The following is a 19,870-nucleotide window of genomic DNA, read 5'->3' on the forward strand; positions in this document are numbered from 1 at the left end:
GCCTAGGGACTTCATATTGAGGTACATATTCGATCCTTCTTCATTTTTGGTGTTAATCTTGAGAGTTAGGGTTTCTAGCCCCTTTAGAGTACGAATTGTGAAGCAATTGGTCCCTTCTTGTGTTGAGACTTTGGATTTGGATCCAAAGAGGTCCAGAGATCGTAACTCCTTGATCTTTATGGGTGTCATTGGGAGATATGAGCTTAGGATGGCATATTGAGGCCATTTCTTCAAATAGAGCCATTAGGTCCTTGCTTGGGCATCAAGATCCAAACTTTACATGCTTATCTTGCTTAAGGAGGCCAGATCTATGGGTTAGAGGAACGGATTTGACCTCAGGAGGTCATTTGAGTTTGATCATGGCATGAACTTGCCGAGTCCAAGAACAGACTCGGCGAGTAGGATAATTTTCCCCCATGAATCACTCAGTTGGTGACTCGTTGAGTTGGGGAAGTGACTCGGTGAGTCATTGGGGATTTTGAGGACTTGAGTTCGCGACCGAACTCGCCGAGTCACAATTGTGCACTCGGCGAGTCTGGTCAAAGAGTTGACCGTTGACTTTTATTGACTTTTAGGGTATGGTCAACAATTGGACTTGTGAACTGTTTGAAGGGTAAAATGGTCTTTTAGCCTTCTTAGAAGACGTGTGAGGATTTAGTCTATCCTGGAGAGCCGTTATTAATTGGGATGATCGTTTATGTGTTTAGGAAGAGGTTAGATCAGTGTTACACGAGCGAGATATTACCAAGACATCCGAGGTGAGTCTTCTCACTATACTTTACCTTGAGTGGTAATTAGAGTTATGTGACAGAGTTATTGTATGTTATTGATGTGATGTGTTGCACTGCATTATTTCTATGTGATTTATGTCGTGTGTATATTAGAGTATATCAGAGTTAGAATCGGAAGGTTCACAAAGCTAGGACCATAGGGTCCACAGAGTTAGGGCCCAAGGGCCCGCAGAGTTATAGCCTCGAGTGGCTAGTATGTGTTATGTGTGGTATTTTGGGGAACTCAGTAAGCTTCGTGCTTACAGTGTTTTGTGTTATGTGTTTCAGGTACTAGTGAGGAGCGCGGGAAAGCGCCGACATGATTCGTACACACACATGGAGTTTTATGTATTTCGATCTTGGGAAATGTTTTGTAGAACAGAGATATGATACAATGAGATTTTATTAATAATTGTGAATTAAAAATGTGTTTTGAAAATGTGAAAAATTGTTTATTTTTACGGTGTTACAATTTAAAGGACCCTTAAGCCCCAAAAACGTGGACAACACTTCCCTTAGGGTTTCCAACCGTTTTTGGTGCCTCCCCTCTCTTCCCTCTTCATCCAAGTTGCTTAGTGGTGTTTGTGCAACACATGAGGCACTAAGCTTTCTAAAGCTAAGGATTGATTGTTATTGCTATATAACAATCTAAGGTCAGATCTAAACTCTATTTTATGTTAATATGATTAATTGTATGCTAGATCTAGGGTTTATAGCTTTGGATATTCAATTGCATGTTCATTAGACAAACTAGATCCAAAAGCTATTAGGGTTTGCATGTACACCATAGGATTGATGTATTGCTCAAAACCCATCAATCCCGGACCAAGGTCCGATGTCGGGCGCGTGCCCAAGGAATGGTTTGCTTGATAGAGTATACTTGTTGTCTGTGTGATGCATGTATGTGCCGTAGGAAGGTGAGTGTGGGTGAGGTCCCGTATCTCACCAATAGCAGAGTATGGACGGTGTTCCATATCTCATTAGTAGCAGAGCAGGGGCGAGGTCCGAGATAGGTATGGAGTGAGTGTGGGCGGGGGCCCGTATCTCACTTACCGTAGGAGCTTGGACGGGGTTCCATGACTCACTAGTGACAGGATAGGGGCGAGGCCCAGGATTACAGTAGGGTATGTTCAGTTATGTGTTATATGCTAATTGTATTATGTGGTTAGCGGGCGGGGCCTAGAGACCGGCGGAGCCTAAGAGAAACAGATCTGTATCCGAGTGGGGCTCGAAGCCAGGCGGGGCCTGGAGCGGCGGGGCCGTTGTAGCGGGCGAGGCCCGAGGTAGGGGCGAGGCCCGAAATAGCGGGTGTGGCCCATTATATGCTGTATGTGTTTATGCAGGGTATGTGGTAGGTTGGGGGAACTCACTAAGCTTCGTGCTTACGGTTTTCAGTTTTGGTTTCAGGTACTTCCGGTAGCAGAGGGAAGAGCTCGGGGTGATCGCATGGCACACACCATTGATTAGTCAGCCTGGGATGTTTTACTCTGATAATGAAATTATGTTTTGGAATTAATACTATGAAATATGTTATGCTTTATGATATGTGTTTATAAACATGGTTTTTTTTAATGATTTAAAGAAAAAATTTTGGTACGGATTTTCGGGATGTTACAGTATATATATATATATATATATATATATATATATATATATATGTTTTGGTGCACTTAGTTTTACGATTTACGGGCAATTCAGCTGATTTTTCATATTTTGTTGTATTATAATAATTTTGAAAGTAAATCACATGGATAGAAAGTAAATCAAAGAAACATCAACATACCTTTTACGAATTCATGAGAATCACTAGGAATAAGTTGAGAAGAAGCAACCACCAAAGCATTACCCCAAGGATGCTTCAAAACCTTCAATAACACCACATCCTTTACTTGAATAATCACCACAACCCTAAAATGATACACACATACGTACACACACACACACACTCTTTTTTTTTCTCTCTCTCTCTAAAAGTTGATGGTTGCAAATAGTGTAAGAATCCTGGATTTTAGGGTTAACATTTCTTATATACTTCATAAGTTACATTCTAGCTCCTCAAAGTCTGTGAAAATGACCCATTGACACTTATACATGATTAATAATCATTTTCTTGCACTTTGGCCCCCATAAATTAGCTTAAATCAAGATAAAGGTTAGTTTAAGAGTAAAACTTAACAGCACACTAACCCCGACGACGGATGGAAATTTGGGTCGTTACATCATCGCACTCTCTCCTATCTTTCTCCTTCCAACAACTATAAATATATATTTTTAAAGTAACGGTCAAGAATTAAATATTTTTTTAACTTTTCACCACTTTATAAATACCAACCAATATTAACCTTCAATCTCACACTCTTATCTATTTTTCTCTAATTTATTCATTTTTACAACAAACTGGATTCCAACAACCCCACCGCTAAATCTGCTTAAAGAAAATCTTGTGCTTCTAGTTTAAGCATGCCAAATAGAAATATTTTCCTTTTCAATCTGCCGATTCTAATTTTTTGTGCATAACTTGATGCCCTTATTCACCCCTACAACACCAATATCAAAATGTTTAACAATACTATCCCATGCATATGCCAAATATTACCGCCAACATGATCAACAACTTTGTGACTTTTCCTAATCATGTTCCGCCAACCCAATCCCATCTTGCGCTGCAAACCCAAACCTAACCCCATCTTGTGCCACAAACGCAACCCCTTACGACCCAAAACCCAAAAACCTCAATGAGTAGGATGCCAACTTTGTACGAGAAAACTCAACCCCTTACCTGAATACATCTTCGAGAACCAACCATTTCCACGCGGAAAAAAAAACATAACCCCAATAACTACCATATGTAACATCCGGTTCCCATGTATGAATTTTAACGCTTAATCTTGTGGGGGGGGGGGGGGGGGTTGGTGGCCTACGACCTAGTGGGGAAGACCACCACGGCGTGGCAACCACTTTTGGTTCACACATCATTTAATCCACCACGATGTGGTCAAGTCTTGGCCACAACGTGGTGACGTCAGGGTGAAAAACACTAAATTTTCGGGTTGAAGGCCCTATTTAAAGGAAGTGACAGCTAGGGTATCCTCCACCCTCAGCCTCCATTACCTCCAAAGTGCTCTTGATCAAACCCTAACCTCCTTGCAAGATTTTGAGCTTATTTTTGGTGACTTTGTGATATTGGAAGGAAAAATAAATTTTTTCTAGTGCAATGATCCAGCAAGCAACTCATCTCCATTCTTTTGTGCATCTTCTGGACTCTTTGTAAGTCCTTAACTGTCTAACTTTTTGGTTCTTTCCTTATAGATCTAGGTTATTTAGCATACTTTGGTCCATGGTTAAAGTTTGAATGGTTGGGTAGAATAAAGTTAACAACTTTATGACTCACCGAGGTCCCAAGAGCATTATATCTTATGGATCTAGAAGTTGGGGTAGTTTTGGAATCCATGCATGGATTATAGGTCATTATTTTACCATTTGACCTAGTTTGAGTGAAGGACATGCATGGGTCATGCATGTCTGTAAGGATTGATTTTTATGAGCCTTTAGAGTCCAAAAAATATATTTCTAGAAAGTTAGAGCAAAGGGCTTAGTAAATTAAGGGCTTAATCCATTAAGTTGTCCAAGAGTATAAACCACGACGTGGCAAGGTGCTCGACACGACGTGGTAATTGAGGTTTTCGTGACTGTTTTGGCATTTAGCTACCACGATGTGGCCATGGGTTAGGCACGACATGGTGATCACCTGAGTTGACTTTAACTGTTGACTTTTTGACATGGTTGACTCTTGGTTAAACTGTTAGTTTTAGAAGGTAGATTGAGGTTTGACCTTGGGTGTTTCGTTAGGTGGGGTGTAGCACTAGTTTCACGTTTATACGAGTTTAGTGTATCTGTCTTCGAGTGTGAGGTAAGTCTCCTCGCTATACTGTGTAGGGTTCTAGAATATCTTTGTGACTTTTGCATGTTTGCTAGGCGAGACCCAATATGTATGTTGGGTGGGGCCCGTTATCTATGTTGGGCAGGGCCCGATATGTGAGTTGCGTGGGGCCCGTATGGTTATGTGATATTTTTGGGGAACACATTAAGCTTTGTGCTTATGGTTTCATGTTTTAAACGTTTCATGTACTTCTGGTTCCAAAGGGAAGAGCCCAACTTTATCGCACTGCATCCCCCTGGAGTTTTATTTCCTCATTGTTTACTCTGATGTTTGAGAACACATTACACTCTGATTGTCTTTTGAACAAATGGTTGAATAGTTTTGGTGATTGAAAAATGAAAATTTTACTTAATATTTTTTGGACATTACACCATAATAAACACCAAATGAATACAAAGTTTCAAGATATTTGTAAGAACGTTACAAAGATGAACATATTGTATAACAACCTAAAAATCCAATTGAAAAGCAGACAAAGTGATGAAGAAATTATCTAATAGACATATCAATTATTTCGCAAGGGCAACAATGAAAGGCCATTCAGATAAAATGACACTTGGAAAGTTTTAGCACGTAGTATGATGGAAACATATGCAAAAGAAAAGAGGTTGATGTTTGTATTTTATTTACTTATTTTTATTTATTTTAACATATTTTATTTTATTTTTAACTAACCATCATGTATATATTTAATTTTGTTATTTTACATATATTTTTGGGTACACTCTAATTATAGTCTTTTGTGTTTTATTAAATTTTTTGGTTTTAATTCCCTATTAACAAAATATAATAGTAAAAATTACAAATATAGCATAATCCCTTAATTATTTTGTGGAAAATAGCAAAAAAAAACCCAAATTACAAATATAAAATCATAGATGGATTAAGCCCATCTGCGATTTTAGCATTCTATTTGCGAATGTACAAGTCCTTAAAGCACAACCGTGCTTTAGCGACCTATACGATCGCAAGTGTTTTTTTGTAGTTTTTTTTTCCGTATAAATACCCCCATATCTGACTAAAATCGCAGATGAACTAAGTTCATCTGCGATTTCCTCTCATCCCACTTGCGCCTTTTTTTTAATATATTTATATATAATACGAAATTGATATGATTTGACTACGAAACAACCTTATTATATATAAAGTTTTGCAAAAAATTATCACTTTAGTTATTTCTTAGGAAAATTTGTTTAAAATTTCTCTACTAAATTGAATTCTCCAACAAAAAGTTTGAAAAATGAAATCATCAATTGTGCCTCGAGAGAGAGAGAGAGAGAGAGAGAGAGAGAGAGAGAGAGAGAGAGAGAGAGAGAGAGAGAGAGAGAGAGAGAGAGAGAGAGAGAGAGAGAGAGAGAGAGAGAGAGAGAGAGAGAGAGAGAGTTCTCCAACAAAAAGTTTGAAAAATGATAGGAAAAAAAATTACGTTTTTATACCCCTGAAAAAGGATAAATCATAGATGGACACAAAATAACAGACAAACTGAGTCCATCTGCAAACGTATAAGTCGATAAAGCACGCAGATGGACAAGTAAAATCGCAGATGGACTGAGTCCATCTGCGATTTTGGTGGCTATTTTGGTAATTTGAGTTTTTTTTTGTTATTTTTCCACAAAGTAATTAAGGGATTAGACTATTTTTATAATTTTCTCGATATAATATTTATATAAAACTAGTATTTGAGTTTGCGCTTTGCCATGGGTTCTTATGTGTGTTTTTCTTGTGTATATCCCTGTTTAAAACAAACAGTTAAAGTTTAAAAAAAAATGAGTGTTAGGTGAATTATCAATCGTTGAAAAGAGTTTATGAATTATTTTTGTAAGTTGGATGTTTTTGAATAACTCATAAGAATGTAGGGGTCATAACTGTAGAAAGAAGTAGTACAATGTCATTATAAGTAAACTTGAGAAGAGTTTACAAACTATTTTTGTAATTTGGATGGTTTTTGACTAATTCATAAAAATGTAGGGTCCATGACTATAAAAAGAAGTTGTACCTTGTGCATTTTAAGTAGCATTGATTTTAAGAGACAGTGTAAATTACAATTTGTATCTAGTTTTTTTTTGTCAAGTGCATGTTGCAACGAGCCAAATATGTTTTTTTAATTGAATTTAACAATTGTATTGGTAAAAGACATATAAGATCAATAACATTGTCTATACTGATCTTGCAATGTGTATTTTGTAAAAATGTAGTTTTTTAGGATAAAAAAATGAAAAAAGTTTAAAGGACCGCAAATGGCAAGTAAAAATAAAAAATGATATCTATTGTGAAGAAGGTGTAAGAACATGTGGATTATAAGGGTAAAAAATGAAAAGAAGAAACGAAAAGGTTACAAATGGTATGTTAATTTGATTTCATTTTCAATGGTAAAAAGTGAAACAAAAAAAGAAAAATGGATGTAAGTTGTTATGAATAGAATAGATAAGGGCCATTTTTGTAATTTGTTAAATATTGAATTGTTGCAGAAGAAAACAAATAAAGAAATTGTCAGACCAACTAAACTAATGCGTGTATGTATTCTTCATCGTTATTAAGTTGTAAACAATGCATTATAAGAAGTATTATTAGCTATATTATTTTCATCTCACAATCCCAAGTTGGTATTTGTATATATTTATAATACTAGGTGTGAAATCCGTGTACTACACGGGTTGATTAAAAAAATTATATATGAAGATATAAACGTTAAATATTTTTTTTACTGAAAACATTAAATATCAAAGTATAAACATTAAGTATTTTTTAAAATAAAATTTCAAAATATATATATATACAAACAAAATGATGAATAACTAATAATTCAATTTATATTAATAAAACAAAGTACAAAAAAAATAATTATATTTTGACTATATAAGTTTTTTTAGTTTGTCAATAAAAAACAACAAAGTTTGATTATTTTTTGTATATAGACCATTTTGCCTAAAATGACAATTAACTTTAAAAGAAACATCTCAATTTTGAATTATATATATTAAAGGAAACATATTAAAATTTGAAAATATAAGGAATCAAATTAATGACACATTAATTACTTTTTATAACCTAAAAATTAGATAGTTAATTAAGAAAATAAAAAATTACCACAAAATGAAAAGTGGAAATTAATTTCTAAAAATTAACCACAAAATTACATGTGTCCAAATACATAAGAAATTGAAAAGTGGCAAAAAGTTTTTTATTTATTAGAAACTAGGTGTGAGACCCGTATATTACACGGGTTTATTAAAAATAAAAATTTAATATTAATATATATAAACAATAAATATTGTATAAAATAATGTTTTTCCTTAATAAAATGTAATATTTTGAAGTATTTATGAATGAAATCAAATCATTTAAAGCATTTATGAGAATTTATTATCAAATTAATAGAATGATAACCTTATATATATAACCCATTAGAATTTTTTGAAAAAATTATTTTAAGAAAATCAAGAATTCCCCAAAAAATGACAAGTGGAAAATAACAATTTTAAAAATCCTAGAAAATGACATTTGTCAAAATGAAGGAGAAGATGACAAGTGACAAAAGTATTTTCATTTATTAGGTAGGATAGGTGTGAGACCCGTGTATTACACGGGTTTATTAAAAATAAAAATTTAATATTAATATATATAACCAATAAATATTGTATAAAATAATGTTTTTCCTTAATAAAATGTAATCTTTTGAAGTATTTATGAATGAAATCAAATCATTTAAAGTATTTATGAGAATTTATTATCAAATTAATAGAATGATAACCTTACATATATAACCCATTAGAATTTTTTGAAAAAATTATTTTAAGAAAATCAAGAATTTCCCAAAAAATGACAAGTGGAAAATAACAATTTTAAAAATCCTAGAAAATGACATTTGTCAAAATGAAGGAAAAAATGACAAGTGGCAAAAGTATTTTCATTTATTAGGTAGGATATATATATATATATATATATATATATATATATATATATATATATATATATATATACACACACACACTAGGTGTAAAACCCGTGTATTACACGGGTTGATTAAAAAATATATATCAATGTATTTTAATATATCTTATATATTTTTTAAGATTCTTTGCATTTATTATCACATTAAATGTATTTAATACTTTACATATATAAATTTAGTATTATGTGGCATATTAATTGATTTAATTAAAAAAAACCACAAAATGACATGTGGATTTAAATTTAATCAAAAGATTTACAAAATTACATGTGACAAATTTAATGAGAAGATGACATTTGGCAAAATGATCTTCATTTATTAGGATATATATATATATATATATATATATATATATATATATATATATCCTATATATATATATATATATATATATATAGGATATATATATATCCATAATACTACATCGGTTTGTATCATATTTACATTGTAATTGCCAAAGGTTTTTAAATTTCAACCCCATAACTTGATTACTTCCAAAATCTTTGGACATTCACCAATATCTTTCTTTTACATCACGTCTTTCTATCGAATACCACTTGATGGGCTTCATATCCTACCGCCACAAATGAAAGGATGTAGGAGAAATATAATGATGAATTTCCAAAAATTTTTGAAGTAAATCAAGTTTAGGGATGAAGTTTAAGAACCTTGGATGATTGCAATGAAAATTTAATGTAAAATGACGTAGTTTGATGAGATTAGGTACTTAAGCTTATATAAGGTTGTTAGGTATATTCACTTTTTATATATATATATATATAAAATAATAATTACCAGTAGACCTAGGTTTGTGAGCCAAGTGATCACGCAATTATTGATGAACCCATTATATCATATGTGAAACCGACTCAATTTGGGCAACAACTAAACAAGCTTGGCTCGGTGCCTTCCCTTCGGTCAATTTCACACTTGAGTGTCCCTCTTTCTCTCTTTACATATACCGTGATCGCCTACTCCATTTTTATTGACTTTCATAGACTCGTGTGCTCTACACAAGAACTTCCGGAAATGGCAGAGGTAATCGTTACGATGGAGGTCGGTTCCGATGGTGTTGCTGTGATCACCATCTCTAACCCTCCTGTTAACGCCTTAGCTGTCCCAAGTAAGCTTATCGATCCTTTAATTCAATTGTGTTTTCGGAAAATCTCATGAAATAAGCTCAGTTTATCTTTTCCTTGTATATATTTGCTTTTAATTCAATCGGTTTCCCTATAATTTTCCCCGATTAGATCTTACGAAACAGATTACTTCGTTGTGGATTTTTAGTTGTTTCTTCACTTTAATCTCATATCCATGATTAAATGTTTATTTTGGTTTGACTTTCCTTTCCCTTAAGTTCTCGGTGGGCTGAAGGAGAAATTTGCAGAGGCTATGAGGAGAGATGATGTAAAAGCGATCGTTTTGACTGGTAATCTCTTGAATCCAGTTTTTATTTAAATTTAATTGATCTATGTAGGGTCTATTCGGTAAAGCCCAACAAACAAAGTCACCAGTAATTTCTTAGAATCCAACTTCCCTTTACATTGATTTGGACACTTTTTCGATTTAGTCTCTTTTGTAGAACGCAAACGATTAGGGTTTAATACCGAATAACAACATGATTAAATAATATCTTAATACACGATCATGGTATATCTATCGACGTAATTTTTGTTACTAATTCTTCACAAGAATCTTTGCACTTGTAGTTCTTTCAGAATAATGTTTTCTATCCATTACTTCTGGTTTACAAGGAGCATATATTTACTAAATTTGTAGTCAAACTAGTACGACTCCATGACTTAATTTCATCTCTCTTACTTTATCAAGGCATTTACAAGGAACATATATGTACTAAATTTGTAGTCAAAGTGTACAACTCCATGACTTAATTTCATTTCTCTTACTTTATGAAGGCAAGAATGGAAGATTTTCAGGTGGATTTGACATCAATGTTTTTCAAAAAGTTCACAAGACTGGTATGACTTCATTATCCATCATCTATGCAAGAAGCTACTAATCTATTCTGTGCCTCAAATCCATGTTGAAACTTTAACCATTGTCATTGCAGGTGACATTTCTCAACTACCTGATGTATCTGTTGCCCTTGTGACCAACACAATCGAAGGTTTTTACTTTCAATTTATCTTATAGTTTTTATATTAATGTCTACATTTCTTGACACAATTTTTTTTTCTTTTTTTGGGTACATCTAGATGCCAAGAAACCCATAGTTGCTGCTGTACAAGGACTTGCACTCGGGGGTGGCTTAGAACTTGCAATGGTTTGTAGTTTTTTTATGAGTCAAATTATTTTTTAAAAATAATAGTTATGGAAAATGTGTTTTAATGTATTTCATTAATAATGTAGGGATGCCATGCGCGTGTTGCAGCTCCAAGAGCTCAACTTGGCTTACCTGAACTCTCTCTTGGAGTTATGCCAGGCTTTGGAGGTATGTCTGAATAAATAATGTTTAAAAAATATCTGAGAAATTCAAAACACATTTGAGGAAAAAGGAAAAAGGAAAAAGGAAAAAAATAAATGAGGGGATGAGGGCAAAGTTGTAAAAAGGTTGAAACTTGACATGAAAACCCTTCTTTTTCTAACTTTCTTTGTCAAGTCATTCTTTTTTGCATCAAGTCAAAAAGAAATACATGTTTCTTTTTTCCCCTATTAAGTCCTGTATGGATAAAACATTGTATACGTAAAGACAGATTCCTTTTTAGACTAAATCAGTTATCCGAATCCGATTAAATGACCATTTTACCCTTTCTGTTTAGAAACGATGGTAAATAACAACACAACACCTTAGTTAATATGATTCTACAAACGGGATTTCACTAAATAATGGAAAATATGGTTTTCAAGGTACCCAAAGACTTCCTAGGCTTCTGGGATTATCAAAGGCAATTGATATGATGTTGGTGAGCACATCTCTCCTCTCTCCTCTCTCCTTGAATACTATTTAGTATTTAGTATTTACTGATTATGAATTTTAAATAAATCGGTGATCATAATTTATGAATCTTGTTTGTAGACATCTAAACCAATACTCTCTGAGGAAGGGGAAAAGTTAGGTCTAATTGACGCTATTGTCCCTCCTCAAGAATTGTTGAAAGTGGCTAAGAAATGGGCTTTAGACATTGCTGAGGCCCGTAAACCGTGGGCCCGCTCTCTTCATCGCACAGACAAAATTGGGTCCCTTTCAGAAGCACGTGCGATTATTAAGGCTGCTAGAGAACATGTCAAACGTACATTTCCCAATTTGCCCCAACATCAAGCTTGCCTTGATGTGATTGAGGAAGGTATTGTTCATGGAGGGTATGCAGGTGTTTTGAAGGTATTTTTATTACTTCTTTTTTTTGTTTGGATTTGTATTTTGAAAGTGATAAGTGATTTGATACTAGTTGTTACTTATATACCCTGATTTTATCTAGAGTAAATTACAAAAATGGTCCTTGTACTTTCTGATTAAAAAATTACCTTGTATAGTCAAAACGTGAAACCCTTTTCAATGTTGATTATTTTTTCAAGGTTTTGGTCTTTGGAACCTTTGAAATAAGGACCAAAATTGAAGAAAGATTTCATTTTTGGACTAAATGCGGTTAAATCAGAAATGACAGGGACCATTTTTGTAATTAACTTGTTTATGAATTACTTCTAATAATGCAAACATTTTGTTCCTCAGGAGGTGAAGGAGTTCAATGAGCTTGTTGTTTCAGACACATCGAAAGGTCTTGTTCATATATTCTTTGCACAACGTGCAATCTCAAAGGTAATTTAAACCTTTTTATCTTTTTTTTTTCTCAAATATCAAAATTTCTACAAAATCTAAACTTGGTTTTCTTTGATTTTACATTTACAGGTACCTAAAGTTACTGATGTTGGTCTAAAGCCAAGAAGTGTGAAGAAAGTTGCTGTGATTGGTGGAGGTTTAATGGGGTCTGGAATAGCAACTGCCCTTATCCTTGGTAATATAAAAGTTGTTCTCAAGGAAGTCAACTCTGAGTATCTTCAAAAGGGAATAAAAACAATACAAGGTAGTTAGTTATGTATTTTGTAGCCATTTTATTATGTGACTTATTCCTTATATATATATATATATATATATATATATATATATATATATATATATATATATATATATATATATATATATATATATATATATATATATATATATATATTTGATGACTTTTTCAGCAAATGTTAAAGGATTGGTAGCAAGGAAGAAGCTACCACAGGCTCAAGGTGAAAAGGCGTTGTCATTGGTTAGTGGGGTATTGGATTACTCACAATTTAAAGATGTAGATATGGTTATAGAGGTATGATCTTTTAAAAAACATAAAATGTAAACTTTATAAAAGACGTAATTTGATAACTCTGTTTCCGAATGCAGGCTGTAATTGAGAACATTCCATTGAAGCAAAAAATCTTCAGTGAAATTGAAAGCATTTGTCCCCCTCATTGCATTTTAGCAACCAACACATCCACCATTGACCTCAATTTAATTGGAGAAAAAATCAAATCTCAAGATCGAGTTATCGGGGCACATTTCTTCAGGTTACACAAAACAATCCACATCTTTATGTTAAGATGCTTAAAACTTTTCTACTAATAATTTTTTTTTTTTAATTTAATGATTACAGTCCAGCTCACGTGATGCCACTACTGGAGATAGTTAGAACAGAAAAGACATCTGCACAAGTGATTCTTGACCTAATGACAGTTGGAAAAGTCATAAAAAAAGCTCCTGTTGTTGTGGGAAATTGTACAGGTTTCGCTGTGAATCGCACGTTTTTTCCATACACACAGGGTGCGCATGTTTTGCTTCATTTGGGTGTCGATTTGTTTAGAATTGACAGATTGATCACCAGCTTTGGACTCCCCATGGGACCCTTCCAGTAAGTTTGATTTTCAAAAAAAAACAAAAAAAAAACAAAAAAGAAAAATTAAGAATGTGTAATGTGATTGTAGGCTTCAGGATTTAGCGGGATATGGTGTCGCAGTTGCGGTAGGTAAAGAGTTCGCAAACGCTTTTCCTGATCGCACATTCCGCTCACCGATAATCGATCTTCTAATCAAAAGCGGACGAAATGGTAATTTGGTAAAAAAAAAATTCAATCGTTCTTTATTCTTTAATTTAACAAGAGACGATGCTATATGTATATTATTATTAGGTAAAAATAACGGAAAAGGGTATTACCTTTATGAGAAGGGTAGCAAGCCAAAACCCGATCCACGGGTGTTTGAGATCATAGAAGAAGCTAAAAGACTAGTCAACATTATGCCCTCGGGAAAGGTAGTGTTTTTTTAATTTGTTGTTGAAAATTGAAAATTGAAAATTGAAAATTGGGAAATCAGGCAATAAATGTAACGGATAAAGAAATAGTGGAGATGATATTGTTCCCTGTGGTGAATGAGGCGTGTCGTGTTCTTGAGGAAGGAATTGTGGTTCGAGCATCTGATCTCGATGTTGCATCTGTTCTTGGGATGAGTTTTCCATCTTATCGGTTAGTATCCTAATAATCATTATTTTCATCAAAACTTCAAACATACATGCGATCAATTATGATTTATGAAACCAGTTGTTGATTTAATTAATGTTTGTTGATTGCAGTGGTGGGATTGTGTTTTGGGGAGATTTGGTTGGGGCGAAGCATATATACACAAGTCTCAAGAAATGGTCTGAGAAATACAGCAAATTTTATACGCCTTCAAGATTTCTTGAAGAAAGAGCCAATAACGGGGTCCCACTGGTGAGAACAACACCAAAAACTATTTTTATATATTTTTATTATGTGAATTGAGATGTTTATATGTTTGTTGCTTTTGCAGAGTGCCCCGATGTCAGCAAGTTCAAGGGCTCGTTTGTAGGAAATGGAAATCAAGATCCTACTTTGTTAAATGATAAAACTAGTCTTGTTGTGAAGAAAAATAAGGTTGTTCCAACTTTTTTTTTTTTGGTTTTGGTCTTTTGGAAATTGGAAGTTGAACTATTGAGGTGGGGTTTGGGTTTAAGGAATATGAATGAAAGAATGATGTTTAAATATATATAGGTTTTATATGCGAACCCAAGGGAGGTTATGAATTATAGTTCGTAATTAAAATCTCATGTAGCTTGCTTTTCAGTTGCACACGTACTAGCTTTTCAATTACTTGTTAGCTGAAAAGCTAGCTGTTAAATAAAAAGCTAACTGATAGCTGAAAATCTATCTGATAAAAAATAACGTTTGGTAAAACTAGCTTTTCGCTAGTTGAAATTAGGGGTGGCAACTCTCAACCCAACCCGTAACCCTACACTGACCCAAACCAAAAATAGACAGGTTTGGGTTAGGTTTGGGTTGAGATTTTTGACCCGTCAACCCACCAACCCGTTTATTTCATGGGTTGGGTACTTGAGTTGGATTATCTGTTTGGGCAACCCGCCAACCTATATATATATATATATATATATATATATATATATATATATATATATATATATATATATATATATATATATATATGAAATTTGATTTCCATCCGTATTCGTAATATTTCGTATCATTGTATTCCTTCTGTATCCGTATGTGACTAATGTGCGTTTGCGGTTCGTTAATCAAAAAACAAAAAATACATGTCGTTATTTTTTAAATACTTACGAATCACGAACGAAGAACACATCCGCTTTCTATGAATGTTTCATTTTTCATTTTTATTTGGATGTTAATGACTTTATGAATTTATGTTGAAAACCTTTTTTTATGTTAATTACTTTAATCATTTTATGAATTTATGTTGAAAAAACCTCACTTTTTAAAATGCGTTGCTTATTTATTAAATGAGTTATATGGGTTGGGTTTGAACCATTAACTTGTGAAGCCGAGAACCCATATACTTAAACGGGTTATATGGGTTGGGTTTAGGTTTCCAACCCACCAACCCGTGACCCGCCAACCCGTCAACCTATATATTATATGGGTTGGGTTGAGTTTATGTTTTCTGACTCGCCAACCCGAACCCAACCCAATTGTCAAGCCTAGCTGAAATATATAAAATTACATAAAATGACATATAAGAGTATATGTTTTTATAATTAATTAAAGGGTTTATTTGGAAAATTTTAAAAAAACTCTTAAAAAGCTAGTCTAAGTTGCTTTTCAAAAAGTTAGCTTATAAGCTACTTTTTGGCTTACCAAACTCGACAACTTAAAAAAGCTCGAAAAATAAGCTAGCTGTAACGCGCCAAATACAGCTTAAGTAAACCGGATTTTTTGTTTTATTTTTTCCCACTCAATATTGAAAATAGAGTTTATGAATATGATTGTTTCCCATTCTTTTATACACTATTTCACATACAACTATGACAACTAGATGGAATTAGGTGCGCCGTTGGTGTTGTATTCCTTTTTTTTTTTCAGGGTGTAGTGTGAATTCAAAATACGTTGCTATTTTACTGCATTTAATACCTAAAAATGGAAAATGCATGTAACGGGAATACAATGTTTTTTTTTGGTAAAAAAATCAAAACAAAATGTAAAAACAGGGAAAAAATGTAAATCCGAAGTACATTGCTATTTACTGCATTTACCACAAAACTATGGAAAAATGCATGAAATAGCAATGTACTTTGGTTTTTGATAAGTACATTGGTATGCATTATCGGTTATTGGTAAAAAATCAAAACAAATTTAAAAAAACAGAAAAAATGTGCAAAGGCAAAGTATATTGCTATGTTAGTGCATTTAACACCTAAAAATGAAAAATGCACGTAATGACGATGTGTTATTTTTTTGGTAAAAAACATAGAAATGTATTAGAGGCAGAGATGTCGTTGGTGCTACCTTGAATAATGTTTGGAAACAGAAAGCTGGAAATAATTTCTACATTTAATGAGACAATGAAAATGAAAAAAAAAAAAAGCATTTAGTCAATAAATAATGGAAAATTAACAAAATACGAAGAACAAAATGGTCCATTCCATTCCATCTCGCAGCGGAATGAATAATTCCATTCCTTCCTTGAATATTTGAAGCACGAATCTCAAGCTATTTCATTCATTCCTTGAACAATTCCTTGAAAAACGCACGTATGGCATCCGTTACGAATTGCAAACATTAAAAATCATAGTTTTCACTATTTTTAACTATTATTTTTGCATCAATTAAATACAAAAAGTCAACAAAACTTATAATATTAGTTTTTGACAGAAAAAAAACATACCATGCAACCAACTTTAAACAGTTGTAACTTTCACATGCGATCTCCAAATAACTTGAATCAAGTTGCTGCACCTTCCTCTCGCATTTGACTGCATGTTTGAGTTAAGAATGAGCTGATTTTGGATATATATAACTTGAGTTATGAAATTGTCTATTTTGAATTGGTTGAAACCTATAAAACTCACATTATCACTAAAAGGCTCTTGTCGAAAAAAACTTGCATCAAACGGATCACCATTCAGCCTTTTCATCACCGCTCTACCATACATCAATCTACCTTTCCAGCCTCCCATATATATGTCACCATTACACCTTGTGTATTTACCATTGCCTTCATGAACACCCTCTTTCCATGAAACATCATAAACATCAGAATTGCTACACTGCTTTCTTCCAAACCCATGCTGAAATAAACATAAAATTAAATTAAGAAAGATAAAAAAGAAGTTTGAATTATAGAGAAACAAATTTCTAAAAATGATCTTTTGTGTTATGAGATACCATTTTTAAAATTGAATGCATTTATAGTAGCGTAGGTATTTTTCACCTACTCGCTAGTCCAATCAATGAGCAATTTGTAATACACATTAGCATATATCCTTAAATCTGAGTGAAACAAATAATAACCTTCTATTTAATAAAAAAATTAGTAACCTAGGTAATAAAAAGTTGAAGTTACTGAAAAATTAGATAGAAACCTTAAGATTCATGCTTTCACAAAAATCATCCAACAATGTACAGCTATTCAATAAATCATAAACTTGTTACAAACACAAGTCATAACAAACTTTTTTTTAATAATGCTAGTAGGATAGTTCCAAACCGTTCAAGACAAAATAGGAATGAACACCCTTTCCTCCATTGAGGCGAATGGTATGATACGAGATACGATTTAGATTTTATGGTTACCGTTTGCTTGTGAAGGTGAACAGTCGAGACCAAACTAACTCACGTTTTTTTTGGAGAAATAAGAACTCATTAAAATATAATAATCAATTAAATAATAGTAAATAAAATATATTTAAAAAAAATTTAACAGGTCGGTGATTTCACCCTTAACCCAACCAATTTAATTGAACTTGAATATTTTTTCTAGTCGAACTTGATTGAGTTGAGCCTGTATCGAGAAAGCCTATCAAACCGAACTTGATATCGATTAAATGTTTATTTATAATGTCATCAAAATTAAATGTTTTTTTTATCATCATCGGCATTGGATCAAAATAAGCCTAATAAATCGTATGTACAGTACACGAAACCAACACTTCTTGCACCAAATGGAGTAGTAACATGCCGATCAGACAAACTTTCTAAAAAAATATATATATTACTTCTTATAATTTTGTGGGCAAAAAAAGTTAGATATGAATTAGAGATTATTTTCAAAATCTGTGCAAATTGTATGTTACGCAAAAGATTGATACAAACTGGCATTGTGGGACAGAGTCTTGACCAAATGGACAAATTTGTTATGTTGTTTTTGTGACATGACTTGAGAATGATGTTTGTTTTTAACATTTATACCTTATATAGGAGGTTATTCTGGAGCTTTAAAAAGGAGTTGTGCAAACCATTTTTCCTCCGCAACAAATTCCTCAAGAGATTCCAATTCAAAGCATGTGTGAAGACGAACTTCCACATATGAAGTCTGCAATAAAATTTGCCCAAATTAAAAACGAATAAAAAACAAATTTTGGAATACAATATTTTAAAAAAATGATATAAATATTTTCAAATCTTACAATGCATTGGCTGTCCAAATCTGCTCCTGTATTAAAAAAAACCTTCATTCTACATAGTTGGTTGAGTCGGGCATTTCATCGAACGCCTGTTGTGCAAAACGAAAAACAAATACAAGTACTTTAGTAGATGTATACTGAAAATAAACCAAATGAAATTGTAATAACTCGCAACAGAAAAACATGAACGAATGAGTAAATTAGTACACCTTTATCTCCATTTATATAAATTTCTTTACGTGAAGCCATTGGAGACCCTAGCTCAATCAATTGTAGCTGAGATAGTGAGGGAAGGTGGCTGGTTAAGACTCTGTGGAAAGCGCAGAGGAAAGGACTGCAAATCATGTTATCCTGGAAAATTCTCACAATATCATTAAAAGTTAAAATTAAAAAAAAAAAAGAAAAAAAAAAAAAGAAGTGAAATGCGTTGAATGATGTTGTAAGGTATTTACTCTCTCGAAAACTGAAGCTTCAAATACCATCACCTTTATAACAAATTAACAATTTATCAAATAAACCAAATCAATAATCGAGAAATTGTGTTCTTTGCCGAGGCTTCGGCCTCTTTCCCAAAAAAAAAAAATTGTGTAGAACAACATAAATTGAGGCGGTTGATAATATGGAAAGGAAAAAGGAGCTGGGGCGTTTTTATGAAAAGGAAAACTTGAGTGGAAGAAGAAGAAAGAGAAAAAAGTTTACTGTTTCCCAACCTTTTAACCTTTTATGTTATATATAATACCTACTATTATTTATCATGATTTAACAAAATTACATAAGTCGACGTGTATAAAAGAAAAACTATCTTAATAGTTTATAATAGGGATACATCCAAAATTTATGTTAAAACAGTAACATCTACTCATTCCTAAGATACGTACATAAATGAATAAGCTTTTAGCGAGTAGTTATGGCTTTAATATTTAACATAAACATCCAATGCAAAAATAACAATGAATACATTCTCTGTGGCTAACATCTTTTATGTTTGAAAGCTTTAATTTGAGATCTCATAGCTGAATATAAGTAGGTCACGTTGCTAACATCAGGGTTCATATAAGACTATTCCATAAGGGTCGTTTACAGTGGATATTTAAATGATCATATTTTACATGTCTAAAACTATCATACTAACTTTATAGCGTACCATTAAACATGTATTTGAAATACCATTTACACAAAGTAACACGGTAAGTAATTTCAAAAGCATAGAACATATATGTGACATGTATGCATCTCATCAAATCACATAAACATACTCATCAAAT

At 32.9% G+C, this 19,870-nt stretch overlaps 1 protein-coding gene and 1 long non-coding RNA gene across 4 annotated transcripts; one reads left to right on the forward strand and one right to left on the reverse strand.

The window, feature by feature from the left end:
- Window positions 1-9,534: 9,534 nt before the first annotated feature.
- On the forward strand, window positions 9,535-14,714 carry LOC145053788 (peroxisomal fatty acid beta-oxidation multifunctional protein AIM1-like). 2 transcript variants are annotated; one of them, XM_079001890.1, is made up of 18 exons: window positions 9,535-9,785; window positions 10,020-10,091; window positions 10,579-10,641; window positions 10,734-10,790; window positions 10,879-10,946; window positions 11,033-11,114; window positions 11,531-11,586; window positions 11,700-12,002; window positions 12,351-12,437; window positions 12,528-12,702; window positions 12,878-12,987; window positions 13,062-13,225; window positions 13,312-13,566; window positions 13,640-13,761; window positions 13,843-13,964; window positions 14,027-14,175; window positions 14,283-14,421; window positions 14,501-14,714. In XM_079001890.1, exons 1-18 carry the CDS (start codon window positions 9,692-9,694, stop codon window positions 14,537-14,539), a joined length of 2,157 nt encoding a protein of 718 aa, XP_078858016.1. In that variant the 5' UTR covers window positions 9,535-9,691; the 3' UTR covers window positions 14,540-14,714. The 2 variants fall into 2 exon arrangements, with proteins under 2 accessions (XP_078858016.1, XP_078858015.1); XM_079001889.1 differs by having other exon boundaries at window positions 9,536-9,785; window positions 12,866-12,987.
- A 1,759-nt stretch (window positions 14,715-16,473) lies between these two features.
- LOC145051507 (uncharacterized) lies at window positions 16,474-19,201 on the reverse strand. 2 transcript variants are annotated; one of them, XR_013683664.1, is made up of 7 exons: window positions 19,058-19,201; window positions 18,815-18,956; window positions 18,609-18,694; window positions 18,438-18,514; window positions 17,052-17,270; window positions 16,868-16,955; window positions 16,474-16,719 (listed from the first exon to the last, which is right to left on the reverse strand). It is a non-coding gene; the product is annotated as an uncharacterized LOC145051507 (long non-coding RNA). The 2 variants fall into 2 exon arrangements; XR_013683665.1 differs by having other exon boundaries at window positions 18,391-18,514; window positions 19,058-19,197.
- Window positions 19,202-19,870: the final 669 nt, after the last annotated feature.

The sequence above is a fragment of the Lactuca serriola genome, chromosome 5 (assembly GCF_051521515.1).
Source record: "Lactuca serriola cultivar US96UC23 chromosome 5, Lser_US96UC23_V15, whole genome shotgun sequence".
Classification (NCBI taxonomy): domain Eukaryota; kingdom Viridiplantae; phylum Streptophyta; class Magnoliopsida; order Asterales; family Asteraceae; genus Lactuca; species Lactuca serriola.